Raw genomic sequence first — 20350 nt, 5'->3', positions numbered from 1 at the left:
CATGGCAATATATCTCGGAATGGCTATGGAAATGCCATAATAGGTAGGTATGGTGGCTGTTTTGAGGAAGATATAAGGAGGTTTATGTGTGATAGAGCGTATCATATCACGGGGTTTGGATGCACCGGTGAAGTTTGCACCAACTCTCAAGGTGAGAAAGGGCAATGCACGGTACCGAAGAGGCTAGCAATGATGGAAAGGTGAGAGTGCGTATAATCCATGGACTCAACATTAGTCATAAAGAACTCACATACTTATTGCAAAAAATCTACAAGTCATCAAAAACCAAGCACTACGCGCATGCTCCTAGGGGGATAGATTGGTAGGAAACGACCATCGCTCGTCCCAGACCGCCACTCATAAGGAGGACAATCAAAGAAACACCTCATGCTTCAAATTTGTTACACAACGGTTACCATACGTGCATGCTACGGGACTTGCAAACTTCAACATAAGTATTTCTCAAATTCACAATTACTCAACTAGCACAACTCTAATATTACCATCTTCATATCTCAAAACAATCATCAAGTATCAAACTTCTCATAGTATTCAATGCACTCTGTATGGAAGTTTTTATTATACCCATCTTGGATGCCTATCATATTAGGACTATTTTCATAACCAAAGCAAATTACCATGCTGTTTAGGACTCTCAAAATAATATAAGTGAAGCATGAGAGTTCATCTATTTCTTCAAAATAAAACCACCGCCGTGCTCTAAAAGGATATAAGTGAAGCACTAGAGCAAATGACAAACTACTCCGAAAGATATAAGTGAAGATCAACAAGTAGTTGAATAATTATATAACTATGTGAAGCCTATCTAACATTTAAGAATTTCAGATCTTGGTATTTTATTCAAACAGCAAGCAAAACAAAATAAAATAAAATGACGCTCCAAGCAAAACACATATCATGTGGTGAATAAAAATATAGCTCCAAGTAAAGTTACCGATGAACGAAGAAGAAAGAGGGGATGCCATCCGGGGCATCCCCAAGCTTAGGCTCTTGGTTGTCCTTGAATATTACCTTGGGGTTCCTTGGGCATCCCCAATCTTAGTCTCTTGCCACTCCTTATTCCATAGTCCATCGAATCTTTACCCAAAACTTGAAAACTTCACAACACAAAACTCAACAGAAAACCCGTAAGCTCCGTTAGTATAAGAAAATAAAACCACCACTTAGGTACTGTTGTGAACTCATTATAAATTCATATTGGTGTAATATCTAATGTATTCCAACTTCTCTATGGTTTATACCCTCCGATACTACTCATAGATTCATCAAAATAAGCAAACAACACAATGAAAATAGAATCTGTCAAAAACAAAACAGTCTGTAGTAATCTGTATCTAACGTATACTTATGTAACTCCAAAAATTCTGAAATAAATTGGTGGACCTGAGGAATTTGTCTATTAATCATCTGCAAAAAGAATCAACCTAAAAGCACTCTCCAGTAAACAAATGGCAGCTAATCTCGTGAGCGCTAAAGTTTCTGTTTTTTACAGCAAGATCATAAAGACTTCACCCAAGTCTTCCCAAAGGTTCTACTTGGCACAAACACTAATTAAAACATAAAACCACATCTAAACAGAGGCTAGATGAATTATTTATTACTAAACAGGAGAAAAAGCAAAGAACAAAATAAAATTGGGTTGGCTCCCAACAAGCGCTAACGTTTAACGCCCCTAGCTAGGCATGATGATTTCAATGATGCTCACATAAAAGATAAGAATTGAAACATAAAGAGAGCATCATGAAGAATATGACTAGCACATTTAAGTCTAACCCACTTCCTATGCATAGGGATTTTGTGAGCAAACAACTTATGGGAACAATAATCAACTAGCATAGGAAAGCAAAACAAGCATAACTTCAAGATTTTAAGTACATAGAGAGGAAACTTGATATTATTGCAATTCCTACAAGCATATATTCCTCCCTCATAATAATTTTCAGTAGCATCATGAATGAATTCAACAATATAACCATCACCTAAAGCATTCTTTTCATGATCTACAAGCATAGAAATTTTATTACTCTCCACATAAGCAAAATTTTTCTCATTCGGAATAGTGGGCGTATCATAAGAGACTCGAATACTATAAATTGTTTCCACATTAAAAGATTAATGTTCAGAAAAAGGGTAATCATAATCATGACAAGTTTTATAACTATAATCATCACTACTTTTTATAGCATAAGTGTCATCACAATAATCATCATAAATAGGAGGCATGCTATCATCATAATAAATTTGCTCATCAAAACTTGGGAGGCCAAAAATATCATCTTCATTAAACATAGCATCCCCAAGCTTGGGACAAACATTAATTGCAGCAAATATATTCTCAAACATGTCATTCTCATCAAACATAGCATCCCCAAGCTTGGGCCTTTTCATATCATAAGCATAATCACTCTCATCATTAATAGTATGGATAGCACCAATAGTATAGCAATTATCATCATTTGGGAGGGATACCTTTCTACCTTTGCTTCTCCGTCTTTTCTTTTTCTTCTTCACATCATGTGTGGGTTTAACCCTCTTTTTTGAGCTCCTTATTAATGAGATTGGTTGAATAGAAAGCTCCTCCTCGTTACCTGATTCATCATAAGAAATAATAGGAGGATATTGGGAAGTCTCTTCCCTTTCATTAGTATTCTCTTCATCTTCTATTTGTTTTCTTTTTTATGTAATTGGCAATATAAGGATTTTCAATGCAATTCACCGCACAATACATAAAAATTTCTTCTAGATCAAAATCAAGAACTTTATCAAGGACAAATTCTAGCATATCCTTACTTATACGTTTCATTTCTTCATAACCCAAAAGCAAACTAAGTTCATTATGATGCGCAAGGGAAATCAAGTCATCACAATTTGGACACGATACGATCATGAAACAATTTGCATTGGATATTTAAATGACCACGTTCATTGCAAAGTTCACAAGGATGGCATAAGAAAATTTTAAATTTTCAGCACAAACATCTAGCCTTTCTTGCAACCATTTGGTTTCTAAATACTTATGCCTCTTGCAAAATCTATCTTCCCTATTTGGTGTGTACTTGCAAACTCTATGCACTCCACAAAAATTGACATGCTTATAAGAGACATTTTCATCATGACTAGGGCAATCATCATTGGTTCTATGGATATTCAAAGAGTTCGTACTAACAACATTGCAATCATGCTCATCATTCAAAGATTTAGTGGCAAACATTCTAATGCATTCTTCCTCTAGAAATTGAGCACAATTATCGGAATCCTTATTTTCATGAAAGATATTAAAAAGATGAAGCATATGAGGCACCCTCAATTCCATATTTTTTGTAGTTTTCTTTTATAAACTAAACTAGTGATAAAACAAAAAACTAAAAGATTCGATTGCAAGATGTAAAGATATACCTTCAAGCACTCACCTCCGCGGCAACGGCGCCAGAAACTGCTTGATGTCTTCTACACAACCTTCTTCTTGTAGACGTTGTTGGGTCTCCAAGTGCAGAGGTTTGTAGGACAGTAGCAAATTTCCCTCAAGTGGATGACCTAAGGTTTATCAATCCATGGGAGGCGTAGGATGAAGATGGTCTTTCTCAAGCAACCCTGCAACCAAATAACAAAGAGTCTCTTGTGTCCCCAACACACCCAATACAATGGTAAATTGTATAGGTGCACTAGTTCGGCGAAGAGATGGTGATACAAGTGCAATATGGATGGTAGATATAGGTTTTTGTAATCTGAAAATATAAAAACAGCAAGGTAACAAGTGATAAAAGTGAGCATAAACGGTATTGCAATGCTAGGAAACAAGGCCTAGGGTTCATACTTTCACTAGTGCAAGTTCTCTCAACAATAATAACATAATTGGATCATATAACTATCCCTCAACATGCAACAAAGAGTCACTCCAAAGTCACTAATAGCGGAGAACAAACGAAGAGATTATGGTAGGGTACAAAACCACCTCAAAGTTATTCTTTCGGATCGATCTATTCAAGAGTCCGTAGTAAAATAACACGAAGCTATTCTTTCCGTTCGATCTATCATAGAGTTCGTACTAGAATAACACCTTAAGACACAAATCAACCAAAACCCTAATGTCACCTAGATACTCCAATGTCACCTCAAGTATCCGTGGGTATGATTATATGATATGCATCACACAATCTCAGATTCATCTATTCAACCAACACATAGAACCTCAAAGAGTGCCCCAAAGTTTCTACCGGAGAGTCAAGACGAAAACGTGTGCCAACCCCTATGCATAGATTCCCAAGGTCACTGAACCCGCAAGTTGATCACCAAAACATACATCAAGTGAATCAATAGAATACCCCATTGTCACCACGGGTATCCCACGCAAGACATACATCAAGTGTTCTCAAATCCTTAAAGACTCAATCCGATAAGATAACTTCAAAGGGAAAACTTAATCCATTACAAGAGAGTAGAGGGGGAGAAACATCATAATATCCAACTATAATAGCAAAGCTCGCGATACATCAAGATCGTGCCGAATCAAGAACACGAGAGAGAGAGAGAGAGATCAAACACATAGCTACCGTTACATACCCTCAACCCCGAGGGTGAACTACTCCCTCCTCGTCATGGAGAGCACCGGGATGATGAAGATGGCCACTGGTGAGGGATCCCCCCTCTGGCAGGGTGCCGGAACAGGGTCCCGATTGGTTTTTGGTGGCTACAGAGGTTTGCGGCGGCGGAACTCCCGATCTAGGTTATGTTCTGGAAGTTTGGGTATATATAAGAGGCTTTGGCGTCGGGAACAAGTCAGGGGGTCTCCGAGGCGGCCACGAGGTAGGGGGCGCGCCCAGGGGGTAGAGCACGCCCCCCACCCTCGTGGGTGCCTCGGGACTCTTCTGGCCCATCTTCGGTGCTCCGTGGGCTTCTTCTGGTCCAAAAATAATCTCCGTGAAATTTTAGGTCAATTGGACTCCATTTGGTTTTCCTTTTCTGCGATACTCAAAAACAAGAAAAAAAACAGAAACTGGCACTGGGCTCTAGGTTAATAGGTTAGTCACGAAAATCATATAAAATAGCATATAAATGCATATAAAACATCCTAGATTGATAATATAATAGCATGGAACAATCAAAAATTATAGATACGTTGGAGACGTATCAGTGTGTCTGAACGTCGTAATCGTACTTTATTAGATATGGTGCGATCTATGATGTCTCTTACTGATTTACCGCTGTCGTTTTGGGGTTATGCTTTAGAGACGGTTGCATTCATGTTAAATAGGGCACCATCTAAAACTGTTGAGATGACACCGTATGAACTGTGGTTTGGCAAGAAACCCAAGTTGTCGTTTCTTAAAGTTTGGGGCTACGATGCTTATGTGAAAAAGTTTCAACCTGATAAGCTCGAACCCAAATTGGAGAAATGTTTCTTAATAGGATACCCAAAGGAGACTGTTGGGTACACCTTCTATCACAGATCCGAAGGCAAGATATTTGTTGCTAAGAATGGATCCTTTCTAGAGAAGGAGTTTCTCTCGAAAGAAGTGAGTGGGAGGAAAGTAGAACTTGATGAAGTAATTGTACCTACTCCCTTATTGGAAAGTAGTTCATCACAGAAATCAGTTCCAGTGATTCCTACACCAATTAGTGAGGAAGCTAATGATGATGATCATGAAACTTCTGATCAAGTTACTACCGAACCTCGTAGGTCAACCAGAGTAAGATCCGCACCAGAGTGGTACGGTAATCCTGTTCCGGCAGTCATGTTACTTGACCATGACGAACCTACAAACTATGAGGAAGCGATGATGAGCCCGGATTCCACGAGATGGCTTGAGGCCATGAAATCTGAGATGGGATCCATGTATGAGAACAAAGTGTGGACTTTGGTTGACTTGCCCGATGATCGGCAAGCCATAGAGAATAAATGGATCTTCAAGAAGAAGACTGACGCTGACGGTAATGCTACTGTCTACAAAGCTCGACTTGTTGCGAAAGGTTTTCGAAAAGTTCAAGGAGTTGACTACGATGAGACCTTCTCACCCGTAGCGATGCGTAAGTCCGTCCGAATCATGTTAGCAATTGCCGCATTTTATGATTATGAAATTTGGCAAATGGATGTCAAAACTGCATTCCTTAATGGATATCTTAAAGAAGAGTTGTATATGATGCAACCAGAAGGTTTTGTCGATCCAAAAGGTGCTAACAAAGTGTGCAAGCTCCAGCGATCCATTGATGGACTGGTGCAAGCCTCTCGGAGTTGGAATATACGCTTTGATAGTGTGACCAAAGCATATGGTTTTATACAGACTTTTGGAGAAGCATGTATTTACAAGAAAGTGAGTGGGAGCTCTGTAGCATTTCTGATATTATATGTAGATGACATATTGCTGATCGGAAATGATACTGAATTTCTAAATAGCATAAAAGGATACTTGAATAAGAATTTTTCAATGAAAGACCTCGGTGAAGCTGCTTATATATTAGGCATCAAGATCTATAGAGATAGATCAAGACGCTTAATTGGACTTTCACAAAGCACATACCTTCATAAAGTTTTGAAGAAGTTCAAAATGGATCAAGCAAAGAAAGGGTTCTTGCCTGTGTTACAACTTACAAGGTGTGAAGTTGAGTCAGACTCAATGCCCGACCATTGCAGAAGATAGAGATAAAATGAAAGTCATTCCCTATGCTTTAGCCATAGGTTCTATCGTGTATGCAATGCTATGTACCAGACCTGATGTGTGCCTTGCTATTAGTTAGCAGGGAGGTACCAAAGTAATCCAGGAGTGGATCACTGGACAGCGGTCAAGAACATCCTGAAATACCTGAAAAGGACTAAGGATATGTTTCTCGTTTATGGAGGTGACAAAGAGCTCGTCGTAAATGGTTACGTTGATGCAAGCTTTGACACTCATCCGGATGACTCTAAGTCACAAACCGGATACGTATTTATATTAAATGGAGGAGCTGTAAGTTGGTGCAGTTCCAAGCAGAGCGTCGTGGCGGGATCTACGTGTGAAGCGGAGTACATAGCTGCTTCGGAAGCAGCAAATGAAGGAGTCTGGATGAAGGAGTTCATATCCGATCTAGGTGTCATACCTAGTGCATCGGGTCCAATGAAAATCTTTTGTGACAATACTGGTGCAATTGCCTTGGCAAAGAAATCCAGATTTCACAAGAGAACCAAGCACATCAAGAGACGCTTCAATTCCATTCGTGATCAAGTCAAGGATGGAGACATAGAGATTTGCAAGATACATACGGATCTGAATGTTGCAGACCCGTTGACTAAGCCTCTCTCACGAGCAAAACATGATCAGCACCAAGACTCCATGGGTATTAGAATCATTACTATGTAATCTAGATTATTGACTCTAGTGCAAGTGGGAGGCTGAAGGAAATATGCCCTAGAGGCAATAATAAAGTTGTTATTTGTATTTATCATGATAAAAATTTATTATTCATGCTAGAATTGTATTAACCGGAAACTTAGTACATGTGTGAATACATGGACAAAGAGAGTGTCCCTGGTATGCCTCTACTAGACTAGCTCGTTAATCAAACATGGTTAAGTTTCCTAGCCATAGACATGTGTTGTCATTTGATGAACGGGATCACATCATTAGAGAATGATGTGATGGACTAGACCCATCCGTTATCTTAGCACTATGATCGTTTAGTTTATTGCTATTGCTTTCTTCATGACTTATACATGTTCCTATGACTATGAGATTATGCAACTCCCGAATACCGGAGGAACACTTAGTGTGCTATCAAACGTCACAACGTAACTGGGTGATTATAAAGATGCTCTACAGGTGTCTCCGATGGTGTTTGTTGAGTTGGCACAGATCGAGATTAGGATTTGTATCTCCGATTGTCGGAGAGGTATCTCTGGGCCCTCTCGGTAATGCACATCACTATAAGCCTTGCAAGCAATGTGACTAATGAGTTAGTTGCGGGATGACGCATTATGGAACAAGTAAAGAGACTTGCGGTAATGAGATTGAACTAGGTATGATGATACCGACGATCGAATCTCGGGCAGGTAAAATACCGATGACAAAGGGAACAACGTATGTTGTTGTGCGGTTTGACCGATAAAGATCTTCATAGAATATGTAGGAGCCAATATGAACATCCAGGTTCCGCTATTGGTTATTGACCGGAGATAAGTCTCGGTCATTTCTACATAGTTCTCGAACCCGTAGGGTCCACACACTTAACGTTCGATGACGATTCGTATTATGAGTTTACGTGATTTGATGTACGAAGGTTGTTCGGAGTCCCGGATGTGATCACAAACATGACGAGGAGTCTCGTAATGGTCGAGACATAAAGATCTATATATTGGAAGGCTACATTCGGACACCGAATGGTCCGGGTCGTTTCGGAGTACCGGGGGTTACCGGACCCCCCCCCCCCCGGGGAAGTTATTAGGCCTCATGGGACTAGTGGTGGAAGAGAGGAGGCAGGCCAAGGTGTGGCGCCCCCCCTAGCCCAAACCGAATTGGACTAGGGCTAAGCCCCCCCTTTCCTTCTCTTCTCCCTCTCCTTCCGCCTTCTCCTTGTGGAAGTAGGAAAGGGGGGCCGAATCCTACTTGGAGGTAGGACTCCCCCTCCTTGGGCGCGCCTCCTCCTGGCCGGCCTCCTCCTCCCTCCCTCCTTTATATACGTGGGGAGGGGGGCACCCAAAGGCACAACAGACAATCTCTTAGCCGTGTGCGGTGCCCCCCTCCACAGTTTTACATCTCGGTCATATTGTCGTAGTGCTTAGGCGAAGCCCTGCGCCGGTAACTTCATCATCACCGTCACCACGCCGTCGTGCTGACGGAACTCTCCCTCGGCCTCAGCTGGATCAAGAGTTCGAGGGACGTCACCGAGCTGAACGTGTGCAGATCGTGGAGGTGTCGTGCGTTCGGTACTTGATCGATTGGATCGCGAAGACGTTCGACTACATCAACCGCGTTACTAAACGCTTTCGCTTTCGGTTTACGAGGGTACGTGGACACACTCTCCCCGCTCGTTGCTATGCTTCTCCTAGATAGATCTTGCGTGATCGTAGGAATTTTTTTGAAATACTACGTTCCCCAACAACCAAGGCATTGTATCTATCTATCGACTAGCTCGGCTTCGGGTTATATAACATATGAGGGCCCCTAGGGTTACACAACCTAGTCATCTACGTCAGTGGAGGGGAATCCTCCACAGTTTTGGCTTCGTTATCTTGGACAACAATGCTTGCAGAGCCATCTCTTACGAGGCTCGTGGGCCAGACTGATGGCCCAGGGTGGAACCGATGTAAGGGGCCTCAGGCCTGCCTACTCGGCCTGGCAACTGACAAGGTGAGGCACCCCTAGGTCGTAACACCGTCATACAAGATGTAAATTCAATGTGGGGCATAAGGTGTTGACCCTTTTGTTTCAAGGGGCGGGGGGTGTAAGTCATAATATTGTTTCAGGTTCATTGGACTTCAACTAGCGATTGTTATTCCCATCCTTATTGTGATCCGACCCTGTTCCCCGACCAGTTTGCTTGCTCACTAGAAGAGTCAAGTGAGAGCAGCTAATTTACAAGGAAAAGGACATGAGAGGCTACTAGTTAAAATTCCATCCAGTAAAACGGAAGAATTATACCATTTCTAAAATGATAGATAGGGATATAGTGAATAAAGCCATCTCAGCCCTGCTAAAAAGAGTAGTCCCCAACCCGGAGCTACTTTCCCATATTCTGAATTCAAGAGTTTCAATGTACGAGGTTCTACCATTGTTTGACGCAATCATGGTCAAAACCTGGGTTTGATTGCGGTTCAGATGCAACACTAACTACATGACTTGCATGTAACTATTCACAGTCAAAGGTTGAGCCAAACATTGTAGTCCTCAAACATTCAAAAATATTCCGGATAATCCTCATGATTACTTTTTTCCCAAACGAAACAAAAATAAAAACCATCAATGTTTTTTTCAAAGCTTGCTAACTTTGTGCAAAGAGTTGATGTACATTTGCGAGACATGACCAGATTTGCTCATGAGACAATGCTAGGTGAGACATAGGTTGATGGGTGCAAGTCTAATGCCGTGTGGGGAGGGAGGGGTGGAGGGGAGGGCAGTGCAAGACTGTGAGGGGGTTGGTTGGATGCCGGGGGCGGTGGCTGGACGAAGGAGGCAATTTGGGCAAGGTGCGGCAAGTGGTAGTGACGATGATTCGGCCAGTGGTGGTGGATGGGTCAAGGTACGAGGGCGGCGGATCCATATAACGTCAAGGGTGTATGACTCTACATGAAAAAAAATGGAATTTGATAACCAACAAACGTCAAATTTTTAAGTGGGGCAAAACGAATATTTTTTATGGCAAATTATGTTGTCGCTAGGATGATAATTTTCTTTAATAAGTATGGCAAATTAGCCATGTTCAGTTTTTTGCTAAGATTTGTCGTGCTTACTAAAGGAAATTGCCGTCATCACGACAACATAATTGCCTTTAAAATGTTCAATTTGCCATGCTTGCCCAGTGAACGATAGCGTTTTAACATTTTCCAAAAAAGTTGGCCACAAAACTTTATTGGAAACACTAACGCCCACATGTGTGGGCGTTACCCAACTCGCCCACACACCTGGATCGTCGTTCACTGTCTTTTGCACGAATCTTGACACGAAAAGGTGGATTTGGTGTGCCACGTAGGACGGGGCTGGTGTGTGGGCGTTGGAGAGTTTACCCACACGCCCGCACCACGCTGTTTGCCAGCTGCGCTGTGTGGGCGAACTGCTTTTCGCCCACACAGCCACCACGTAGGTCATGCGCGTGTGGACGAACTGCTTTTCGCCCATACGACACTCCTACCTGGTGGATGGCAACTGCAGTTATGCGAATGTGGTAACTCGGTGCACACACATGGAAACTGTGATTCTTTGCTACATGGCAACTGCAGTTACGCGAACGTGGCAACTCGGTACACACACATGGCAACTGTGATTCTTTGCTACACGGCAACTGCAGTTGCGCGTACGTGGCAATCAGATAAACACACATGGCAACTGTGATTAACAATACATGGCAACTATGGTTGGACCACACATGGCAACTACTGCTTTGACCATATGTGGCAAGTAGTTAATCACGCACGGCAACTACGGTTTGATTACACGCGGCAACTACCATAAATTAGACATGGCAACTATAGTTAACCAAAACAGATAGAGTTGCCATGCTTTTACAACTACACTTGCCATCCCGGATAACTACATCTGCCAACCAGGATGGCAACTAAATCTTCATCCCGCGAGGTACCTAACGTAACTGCGCCAAGACGTGTGGGCATTTTTGCTTTGGGCCACACGCACGGGGTGGAGATGAGTAGTACTTGTTGGGCGTGTGGCATGAAGTAACCGCGCCCACACGTGTGGGCAATTCTAATGTCCGCCCACACACAGCCCGTGTGGGCTGCCTCCTGCTCACACCACACACGGTGTGTGGGCGCATGTCGAATATACCACATGTGTGGCAGTTATCGTCGTCCAACTTTATATATTATGTGTATGTGTTAATAGTGGTGCAATTTGACAAATGAACACTCCTGCACGACCCAGTTGGCTAGCATCCCTAGGTTGATTCCCTCTCGCTAGCTCCCGATCCCAGTTACCAACAAACTTGAAAAGATGGCTTTTTACATTTTATGTGCAAGATATTTTCCCACAACTAAAGGCTAAAGCATAATGACCCCATGCCGTGTTTGTGGCCATGAAAAAATGTACGAGTGCGTAGTAAATAATTTTCAATTTTCATCATTTCTTTAGCTACTTTAGGTATTGTCACTGTGATAGGGAAAAACACTTGCTACGTGATTTTATAATATGTATATATAACATCGAAAAAAAAAACCACCCATGTTTGAAATCCTGGGTACGCAACAGGAGAAGGTGACCGACCGACGCCCACACCCACTGCATCACTCGAAACGGTCGTGGCGCGCCGCGGGTGGCTCCTCCTGGTCCTCATCTTAGAGCATAATTGATTTGTTGCCAATATTTGGCTTGCCAAATGTTGGCATTGCCAACTATTGGCAATACCAAGACTTGCCAACTATTGGCAATTTTATGTGAGATAGACAAAATAACTCGTAGCCAACCAAGTAGTTGCCAATATTTGGCACAATGACAAATATTGGCAATGCAGCAAACCAATTATGCTCTTACTCTGCCAGGACACGCTGCGCTGAGGCGGCAGTAGACACGATTCATTAGCCTCGAGATCAGTTGCGCACCGCGCGAGCTCTGGATTCAAAATGCAGCATGCAACGAACCTACCAGATTTACCGAGTCAAACGTGATTCATTAGCCTCGCAAACGGCTAGACCCGTCCAAAAAAAAACACGCAAACGGCTAGTGCAGCTCATAGTCAAGACTCAAGAGGCACGTAGCCAGCGCGGACGGTTGCACGCCTGCACTGCACACCAGGGAGGAGGCGAGTAGCCAGCGGCCTGACCGCGGAAGGATCTCTCGCTAATCGCTACGACCTTGCATGCATGGAGAGGAACGGTGGCGGACGCGCCGCCGCCATTGCGGTGCCGCTTATCGCCTTCGTCGTCGCGGCAGCGGCCGTCGTGCTGCCGTCAACTGTCTCCGGAGGTGGAAGAACAGGGAGCCATAGCAGAGAGTACGGGTACCGGCACCAGGAGCACTTCGTGCGGCGCGTCCCGGGCGAGCCCCAGAAAGCGAGACTGCTACCGGCGACTACTCAGGCCATCAACAAGAAGGTAATATTTTTTTGCGGATCAATAAGAAGGTAATCTACTGTAGCACGCGTGCATGCACACGTGTAGTGGCGGTGATGACTGATGAATTGCTCGCCAGCTAGGTAGGGTCTGACATTGCGTTTATATAGGTTGTCGGAGGCGTGATCGAGGAAGGCCTGGCTCGGTCTCGGGCGGCCATCCGCCGGGCGGCTCGCGCGCTCAGGGACGAGATCGTCCGCCGGATACGGAGCTTCAGGGACGTCGGCGACGCTTTTGCGCCGCGAGGCGCCATCTACCGCAACGCCGCGGCCTTCCACAGGTACGTCGACAATGATGATGTGTCGTCGTTCTGTTTTTTTTTAATTAAGCGCCTGATGATTTGCGTTGGATCACCCAGGAGCTACGTGGAGATGGAGAGGAGGATGAAGATATGGACGTACGAGGAGGGGGAGCCGCCGCTGGCGCACCTCGGCCCGGGCACCGACATCTACTCCATCGAGGGCCAGTTCCTGTACGAGATAGAGGACCCCGGGAACCGCTTCGCCGCGCGCCGCCCCGGCGAGGCCAACGTCTTCCTGCTCCCCGTCAGCGTGTGCAACCTCGTCCACTACGTCTACCGCCTCAACACCACCGCCTACCTTGCGCCGCTGCGCCGCCTGGTCGCGGACTACGTCCGCGTCGTCGCCGAGAGGCACCCGTACTGGAACCGCTCCGGCGGCGCCGACCACGTCCTCGTGTCGTGCCACGACTGGGCGCCGCTGGTCTCGGAGGGGAACCGGCAGCTCTACGGCAACGCCATCCGGGTTCTGTGCAACGCCAACACCTCAGAGGGCTTCAGGCCCAGGAAGGACGCGACGCTGCCGGAGGTGAACCTCGCCGACGGCGTCCTCCGCAGGCCGACGTTCGGCCTGCCGCCTGAGAACCGGACCACACTCGCCTTCTTCGCCGGCGGGATGCATGGCGAGATACGCAGGAGCCTCCTGCAGCACTGGGTCGGCAGAGACCCGGACATGCACGTCCACGAGTACCTCCACGCCGGGCAGGACTACCACGCGCTCATGGCCAGGGCGCGGTTCTGCCTCTGCCCCAGCGGCTTCGAGGTGGCGAGCCCCAGGGTGGTGGAGTCCGTCTTCGCCGGCTGCGTGCCGGTGATCATCTCGGAGGGGTACCCGCTGCCCTTCAGCGACGTGCTGGACTGGAGCAAGATGCCGGTGACGGTGCCGGCGGCTAGGATACCGGAGCTGAAGGTCATCCTGCGGGGCGTGTCAGAGAGGAGGTACCGCGTGCTGCGTGCCAGGGTACTGCAGGCTCAGCGGCACTTCGTGCTCCACCGGCCGGCGAGGCGGTTCGACATGATTCACATGGTGCTGCACTCCATCTGGCTCAGGAGGCTCAACGTCAGGCTACCGTACTGATTCCCGATGTCGGTGTCTGTATGTACATCTATCGTGTGTAGTATTTGATTATGTAGGAATTGTCGGTTCAAGAGGAAGAGATTTTGGTCACAGTGCTATTTGCATGAAACTGAATTGAATACTACTAGTACATATTTTGTTCATTAAAAGTCAAACATGTTTGACAAAGGGTGTGTGGTGTGCCTAAAACTCAGTCGACAGATACTTACTTAACGAAGTATCAATCGAGTGACGTCGGCATAGTTTTTTTTTTGCTACGCGGTTGGATGCTACAAACGGCAACGAAAAATGTTGCGACGGTATAACAACAAATGTTACAACCGTTCTAACTAAAAATGCTAGAACCGTCAATTAAGGATGTTGCAACCGGTGAGATGACGTGCTACAAGCAGTGAGGGACAACATGCTACAACTAGCAAGACATATGTTGCAACCGGTAGGAAAAAATGTTGCAAACGATGGGACAAAACATATGAAAAAAAATATCAACATGCACTTACAAAATTAGTACCATCAGATTCACGAAGTGTACTTTTATATTTTATTTATTTAGTGTTTTAAACGTTAATATAGTTTATTCTAGAAACTAGTCGAACATAGAAATGTTTGACTTTTGGAAAACCTAATATGCACGTAGGGAGTATTTGACACCCAAAAAAAGTGGAAGTGCACAAAGCTACCACTTAGGAGTAGTTTCTAACCTGATGAGCAACAGGAGAAATTCGAAGATAAAAGTACAAAAGATCTAGTCGACTATTCTTGCATATGTTTGTCTAGTAGTAAGCCCTTGCCGTCTTCTACCTTGGCAAAGCGTGTAAAAGGTATCGGCATGAGAACACAAGGACACAGGGAGTTGGGAGACAGTAAACGAGGTTCAAAGTCACAGGTTCATAATTCATTACATCAGTGAAGGAGAGATCTGTCAACTGAGCCCTTGGGCCAGAACAGAATTGTGTTATTTACAGCTACTACATAATTGGACAACTTTGATCAGCAGGACAATATGTACAACAAGATCGTGTCTGCTGACATCTAGCGGTTGTTGTACTCGTTCTCCAGCTACTGCCATGACCAAAACCATCAGAGACACCAGCTATGTATGCAAGTGGAATGTTATGCGACAGAAGCAACTAACTTCATATAGGTTGAGCGTGGCCTACGTACAGCAAATAGAGAGTGGCCCAGGGCGACAGAAGGCTAATCTTGGTAGTATCAAGATATATTCTACTGAAGCAGCATCTGTTGAAAAGAACACTTCGTACAGTTCAGCCAGCAGGAGAATACCCCCATTAAACCTGGAGTGGTGGGCTGCCGAATATTGCTTTCCCGTCTTTGTAGTGCCCTCAAGAACTCCTCTGAGCTTAGGTTCCCATCACAGTTTGCATCAAACACATGGAAAATGACATCCACCACCTTATCAGTCAAGTCCACCCCACAAACCTGTAAAAAAAGATAATTAAAACAATAAAAAGATCCAAACTAATAACCAAGTGGTATCAGCTAACTGTCCAGCTAGCTTAGAATGGCTATACGGTGGGAAAAGGCCAGTGATTGTCGTTAGAAAGCTCAAGAGAAATAATTCCAGTGAAATTAGGTATTTCAGACTATATCTATAAGTACAATTATGGAAGACCATACATGAGTTGCAGCACGTTTCAGATCCTGCTTTGTCAACAAACCGTTTACTTTTCCATAGCTGAAGATAGCCATTGCAAATGGTTCCAATCTTCGCCGCAGATCAGCAAAAGCCTTGAACTCCTGAATTTCCAAATAACAACAATGATCTTCTAAAACACGGTTGGCTCAAGAAATATAACTGGGATATCGGGATAGCAAACTGTCAAACCTCAAAGGTAATGCGCAGATCCTTGACATCAGGAGATTCATCAAAATCGTCAACTCTGTCAAGTAGCTTGTTTATGTGATTCATGTCAGCAGAAGCAACCATGGATAATGCAAAGTCCTTCGCAGATATTGTCTTGGATGATTTTACATCATAGTGACTGAACTCCAAGCGAACAATCTGAAGATGATTGAACAAAAAACAATGCTATCAGACTAGAGATTACTCTGATTAATTTGGAATTTCCATACAGAAAATGTCCATCCTTTTACTCGGCCCATTAAAAGGGTTTATAAATCTGGATTTATGTCTATGTGGGGGTTGGTCACTGCATGGATATTAGAAGGTGGAATAAAATAAACAAGCTTCACTAATTTCACTGCTAGTGCAAAATAAAATTGATGGATAGCATTAGAGTCGTCAAAATTTTGACCATCACACGGTTCCGAGACAACACATCAAACAACACAAAAACAAGTTCAGTACATCTTGTGTTTGACTCTTTGTACTAAGTATGCAATTTGAAGATATCTCCTACTTGTGTTTTATCACTGTTCCTAGAGACAACCGTGTAGCTTAGAAACTGAGTTGGCACATATGTTAACGGTATGCTGGATTTTTGGGTGACTCTGAACAATATCCATGAATACATGCACGCACAAAATGGGTTACATGACCCACAACACAGGGCTACTGAGAATGTTGCATCAGTAATAAGATGCTGAAACAAAAATATTTCAACAAAAGATTAAGAAGGAAAAAAATCACCTCATCATGTAATTGCTTCAAAAAATCAGAGAACTTTTCATAGTGTAGATGGTCACTGCCATCCTTGCCAAAAAAGTACTCAACCAGTCCACCATCTTCCACTGGCTGACCAACCTTAAGTCCAATACGTAACCCATCCCTGTGGGCAGCTCCTTGCCTATTATAGGACCTCATCAAAGCCATTACTTTCTTAAACTCTTCTTTATCTATCTCCCTGAGAATGATAAATAGCATATGAGAATACTGAATTAACAGAGAAAAATCTTGCCAAATTTGGTTCATACCCTTCTGCATCATGAAATAACAAGTGAGATGATTGAACACAGATCAGAAAGCAGGTCTTTTTCTGCACGCCAATGGTGACATGTAAACCAACAATAAAGCACAAACATGGAAATATTTAAATGGATCCTTGTGTAGATCCCATAGAAAAGAGGAAAGCATACCTTTAACGGCTTCAATGAGCTTTAAAATTAAAAAATAAAACAAATGCAAAAGAAAGAACTACCACTTAGGAGTGCCACATCTTTCTTTTCCCTATCAGAATTTGTTCCAGGTGGACTCTAAAGCATAGTATTCTAAGGGCTATATTCTTAGATACTTGGTCTATACTATCTATAGGCTTAAATTGCCTCAGTAATCTGCTTGCGCAAAATTTCATTAATTTATTCGCAGGCCTCTTGGACTCAATGTATGGTTTATGTTGAAAATAGAACCACGATATAGTGAATTGATAAATCTAATGGGCTGGATTTCTTACTAAGAAAAGCAAAATGGGTAATAGGTCAGCCCCACACATCTAATGTATGGTTTCCGCATGGACACAGTACTTTTTCAGTTGGCATGTGCTTCTACTGAACTTATGCTAAATGTATAGAGTCATTTGTTTGCTACCAGAGCATATCAGAAATTGTAATCGCCAAAACTTATCAAGTCCAGTCAGAGGAAGCATAATAAGGTGACATAAGCAGGCTATAAGAGTTGCCACAACAGATTTGAGATGAGTTGGAGGAGAGAGGAAAAGAGAGAGAAGAAGAGTGGGCTGTAGATTTATAACTTTGTGAGAGAATGAGGTGGGACATACACTAATTACATAGTACTCCCTCCGTAAACTAATATAAGAGCGTTTAGATCACTATTTTAGTAATCTAAACGCTCTTAGATTAGTTTACAGAGGGAGTATATATCTATGGCTGACTATTACATATATGAGTAGGCTATTAGATTGACTGGAAATGATGTGGCAATGAGATAGAGCCAGCAAGTGGTTCTATTATTAGCCATGCTCTCAACAGAAAAGAAAGTGCAGGAATATTTATTTCCTTCACATGTCACTTGCTACAAAGACTACAAATCAACATCATAGTTAAGCTGAGATAAGACTAGTTTAAGAACAGAGGCATATCAATCTCAAGAGTGCAATGATACATTTAAATTGGTTCCAGCGGCTGGAAGATAGCTTACCCATTGTGGTCAAGGTCAAACATCTTGAAAGCTATATTGAAGCTTGGCTCAGGAATGCTAAGCAATGTCACAAAAAAGATATACCTGCACAAGGCAACATAAGCAGTTCAAGAAATGCATTGAGCTGATATCACTAATGGTTGCAGAAAGTATGAAACCACACTTGTAAGACTAACAGGTAGCGGCATGCAAATGCTAATGCCCTAAGAGAAAAGTGTAACAGCTCCTGGGTGCCTAGGCACCCTCTATGAACAGTAAATTCAATGCCCTAATACCATAGTGGCACCTATGTACCTGCATGTATTATTATCTATAAGCATGCATGCTCGTTGAGAAGATTCACAATAGGCTTGTGAAGTATTACACTACAAATTGTATGATAATAATTGAACAAACTACAAAAACCTTCCTATCTGGTAGAAAATTGGATACCACATCAAATGGAAAATATGCTAGGCATTTCAGCTGAAGCCAGAACCACTTACTCGGCAAAGGAGATGAGCCCATCTCCGTTTGTGTCGAACAGCATGAAGAACTCAGAAGGAGCACACTGTAGCTCGCCAGGGTTGCGCTCCCCTCTGAGTCTTCCTTCCCTTACAACATTAGATTCGGATGGAGGGAAAACGGGAACAACAGCCCTCATCAAGTCGGCAGGTAACATGTAGACTTCGCCCTCCGGGTTTCGGATGGACGCAAAGTACTCAAAGATCTATCAAGAAGAACACCACAATTAGAACAGTACTAGTTTATCGAATCACATAGCATGCAGCATGACATCGTTACCTTCTCAGGAGGGCTGCGCGTCCGAATGCGCTTCTCATAGTTGAAGAACACCCTTCTGCGATATGAGTCTGCAAAGCGAAGCGAAGAAAAAGGACGGTGAGCAATTGCTCGGCTTCCAGGAATCCGTCATATGAGCATTCGGATTGATTGAGGACAACAAATGGCGAGAATGTTCGCTCGGCATACGATCGGAGGAAGAGCGCTATTCGTCCGGTGGCCGATCCATACGAAAATCGTTTCTCTCTCCTCACAAAACTACAAGCAGAAACTTTGCTAACAAAATTCCAAACGGAAACTTCCTTCGCAAAATTCCAACCAGAAACTAGGCGTGGGAGGCACATGAATTGATCAGGGTATAAAGCTTCTGCGAATTATACAATGCATGGGTGCAGCCGTACGAGAGATCAAAAACAAGGGCACGCACCTCGGAAGAGGAACCTGCGCTTCTCCTCCTCGGGCTCCTCGGCGGCGCCCACGTCCCCAAAGCCCGCGTCCGCCACGGCAAAGTCCCCCTGGCCGGAGTCCGCGAGCGGCTGCGGCGACGGGGGGAGCAGCCAGATCCCCAGCCCCGACCCGACAGCCAGCGCGGCCGCCGCCGTGGCGGCATCGGCTGCCCTCGCGTCGCGGCGGGGCGCGGCGCCATCGGCGGCCGCGGCGGAGAAGGCCCGGAGCCGTCGAACGGCGGATCGGAGGAGCGAGGCGCGGGCCAGCGCGGCCATGGCGGTGGGATTGACGTGCGTTCTCGGAAGGGAAGGGAAGGAAGCGGCGATGCGGGGACGCACGGTGGAACGCGGTGGCCTGGCCGAAATGTGAGGCAAGGAACGGGAGATTAGCGTGGGGCTAAAAGCTGCCATTATTGGGGCCCTTTTTGTGGTCGGTCGCGAGACGACGACCCGACCGGTTTTCTAGCGCCATCGCCTCGACCCATGCGACACGAGCACAACCGAACCAGCCCAGGTGCTGCTGAAACAACAGAGGAAATGCCCGTGTGCTTCCTCTTCCCGCTGCACCTCCTCCGGTTGCTGTGCAGCATCCCTTTTATTTTTCTTTTGCTACTAGATACGGCCATCACGTGGTCACCCTCCTCTGGTCTGCGTGCCGACGACGTGCCGTGCTCACCCATGGAATCGGGTTCGATCTCCGGACATAAAGCACGGCATTCACATGCGACGTTCGGAAATTCATCCCGGTCGGTAACATGCTAGTATTAGTTTTCTTGTTGCGGGTGAAACATGATTGTATTATCTATGGTACTCTTTTTTTTTTTGAACACGGTACAATCAAAGTCTCTCAAATACATGAGCATACACTGCTAACATGCTCAATTGTTAATGATCAGTGCACGACTAA

The 20350-nt window shown here is 44.4% G+C and overlaps 2 protein-coding genes across 2 annotated transcripts; one reads left to right on the top strand and one right to left on the bottom strand.

Moving 5' to 3' along the window:
- The first annotated feature begins 12389 nt into the window (after positions 1 to 12389).
- On the top strand, positions 12390 to 14221 carry LOC123144810 (probable glycosyltransferase At5g20260). The gene is made up of 3 exons (XM_044564048.1): positions 12390 to 12748; positions 12877 to 13046; positions 13125 to 14221. Exons 1-3 carry the CDS (start codon positions 12518 to 12520, stop codon positions 14140 to 14142), a joined length of 1419 nt encoding a protein of 472 aa, XP_044419983.1. The 5' UTR covers positions 12390 to 12517; the 3' UTR covers positions 14143 to 14221.
- Positions 14222 to 14995: 774 nt separating this feature from the next.
- On the bottom strand, positions 14996 to 19870 carry LOC123144809 (calcium uptake protein, mitochondrial). Its single transcript, XM_044564047.1, has 8 exons — positions 19425 to 19870; positions 19001 to 19068; positions 18703 to 18926; positions 18218 to 18301; positions 16754 to 16967; positions 15989 to 16165; positions 15781 to 15900; positions 14996 to 15582 (listed from the first exon to the last, which is right to left on the bottom strand). Exons 1-8 carry the CDS (start codon positions 19852 to 19854, stop codon positions 15367 to 15369), a joined length of 1533 nt encoding a protein of 510 aa, XP_044419982.1. The 5' UTR covers positions 19855 to 19870; the 3' UTR covers positions 14996 to 15366.
- Positions 19871 to 20350: the final 480 nt, after the last annotated feature.

Source organism: Triticum aestivum, chromosome 6D, assembly GCF_018294505.1.
Source record: "Triticum aestivum cultivar Chinese Spring chromosome 6D, IWGSC CS RefSeq v2.1, whole genome shotgun sequence".
In the NCBI taxonomy this organism is placed as follows: domain Eukaryota; kingdom Viridiplantae; phylum Streptophyta; class Magnoliopsida; order Poales; family Poaceae; genus Triticum; species Triticum aestivum.
This window is presented reverse-complemented; position numbering and strand designations above follow the sequence as displayed.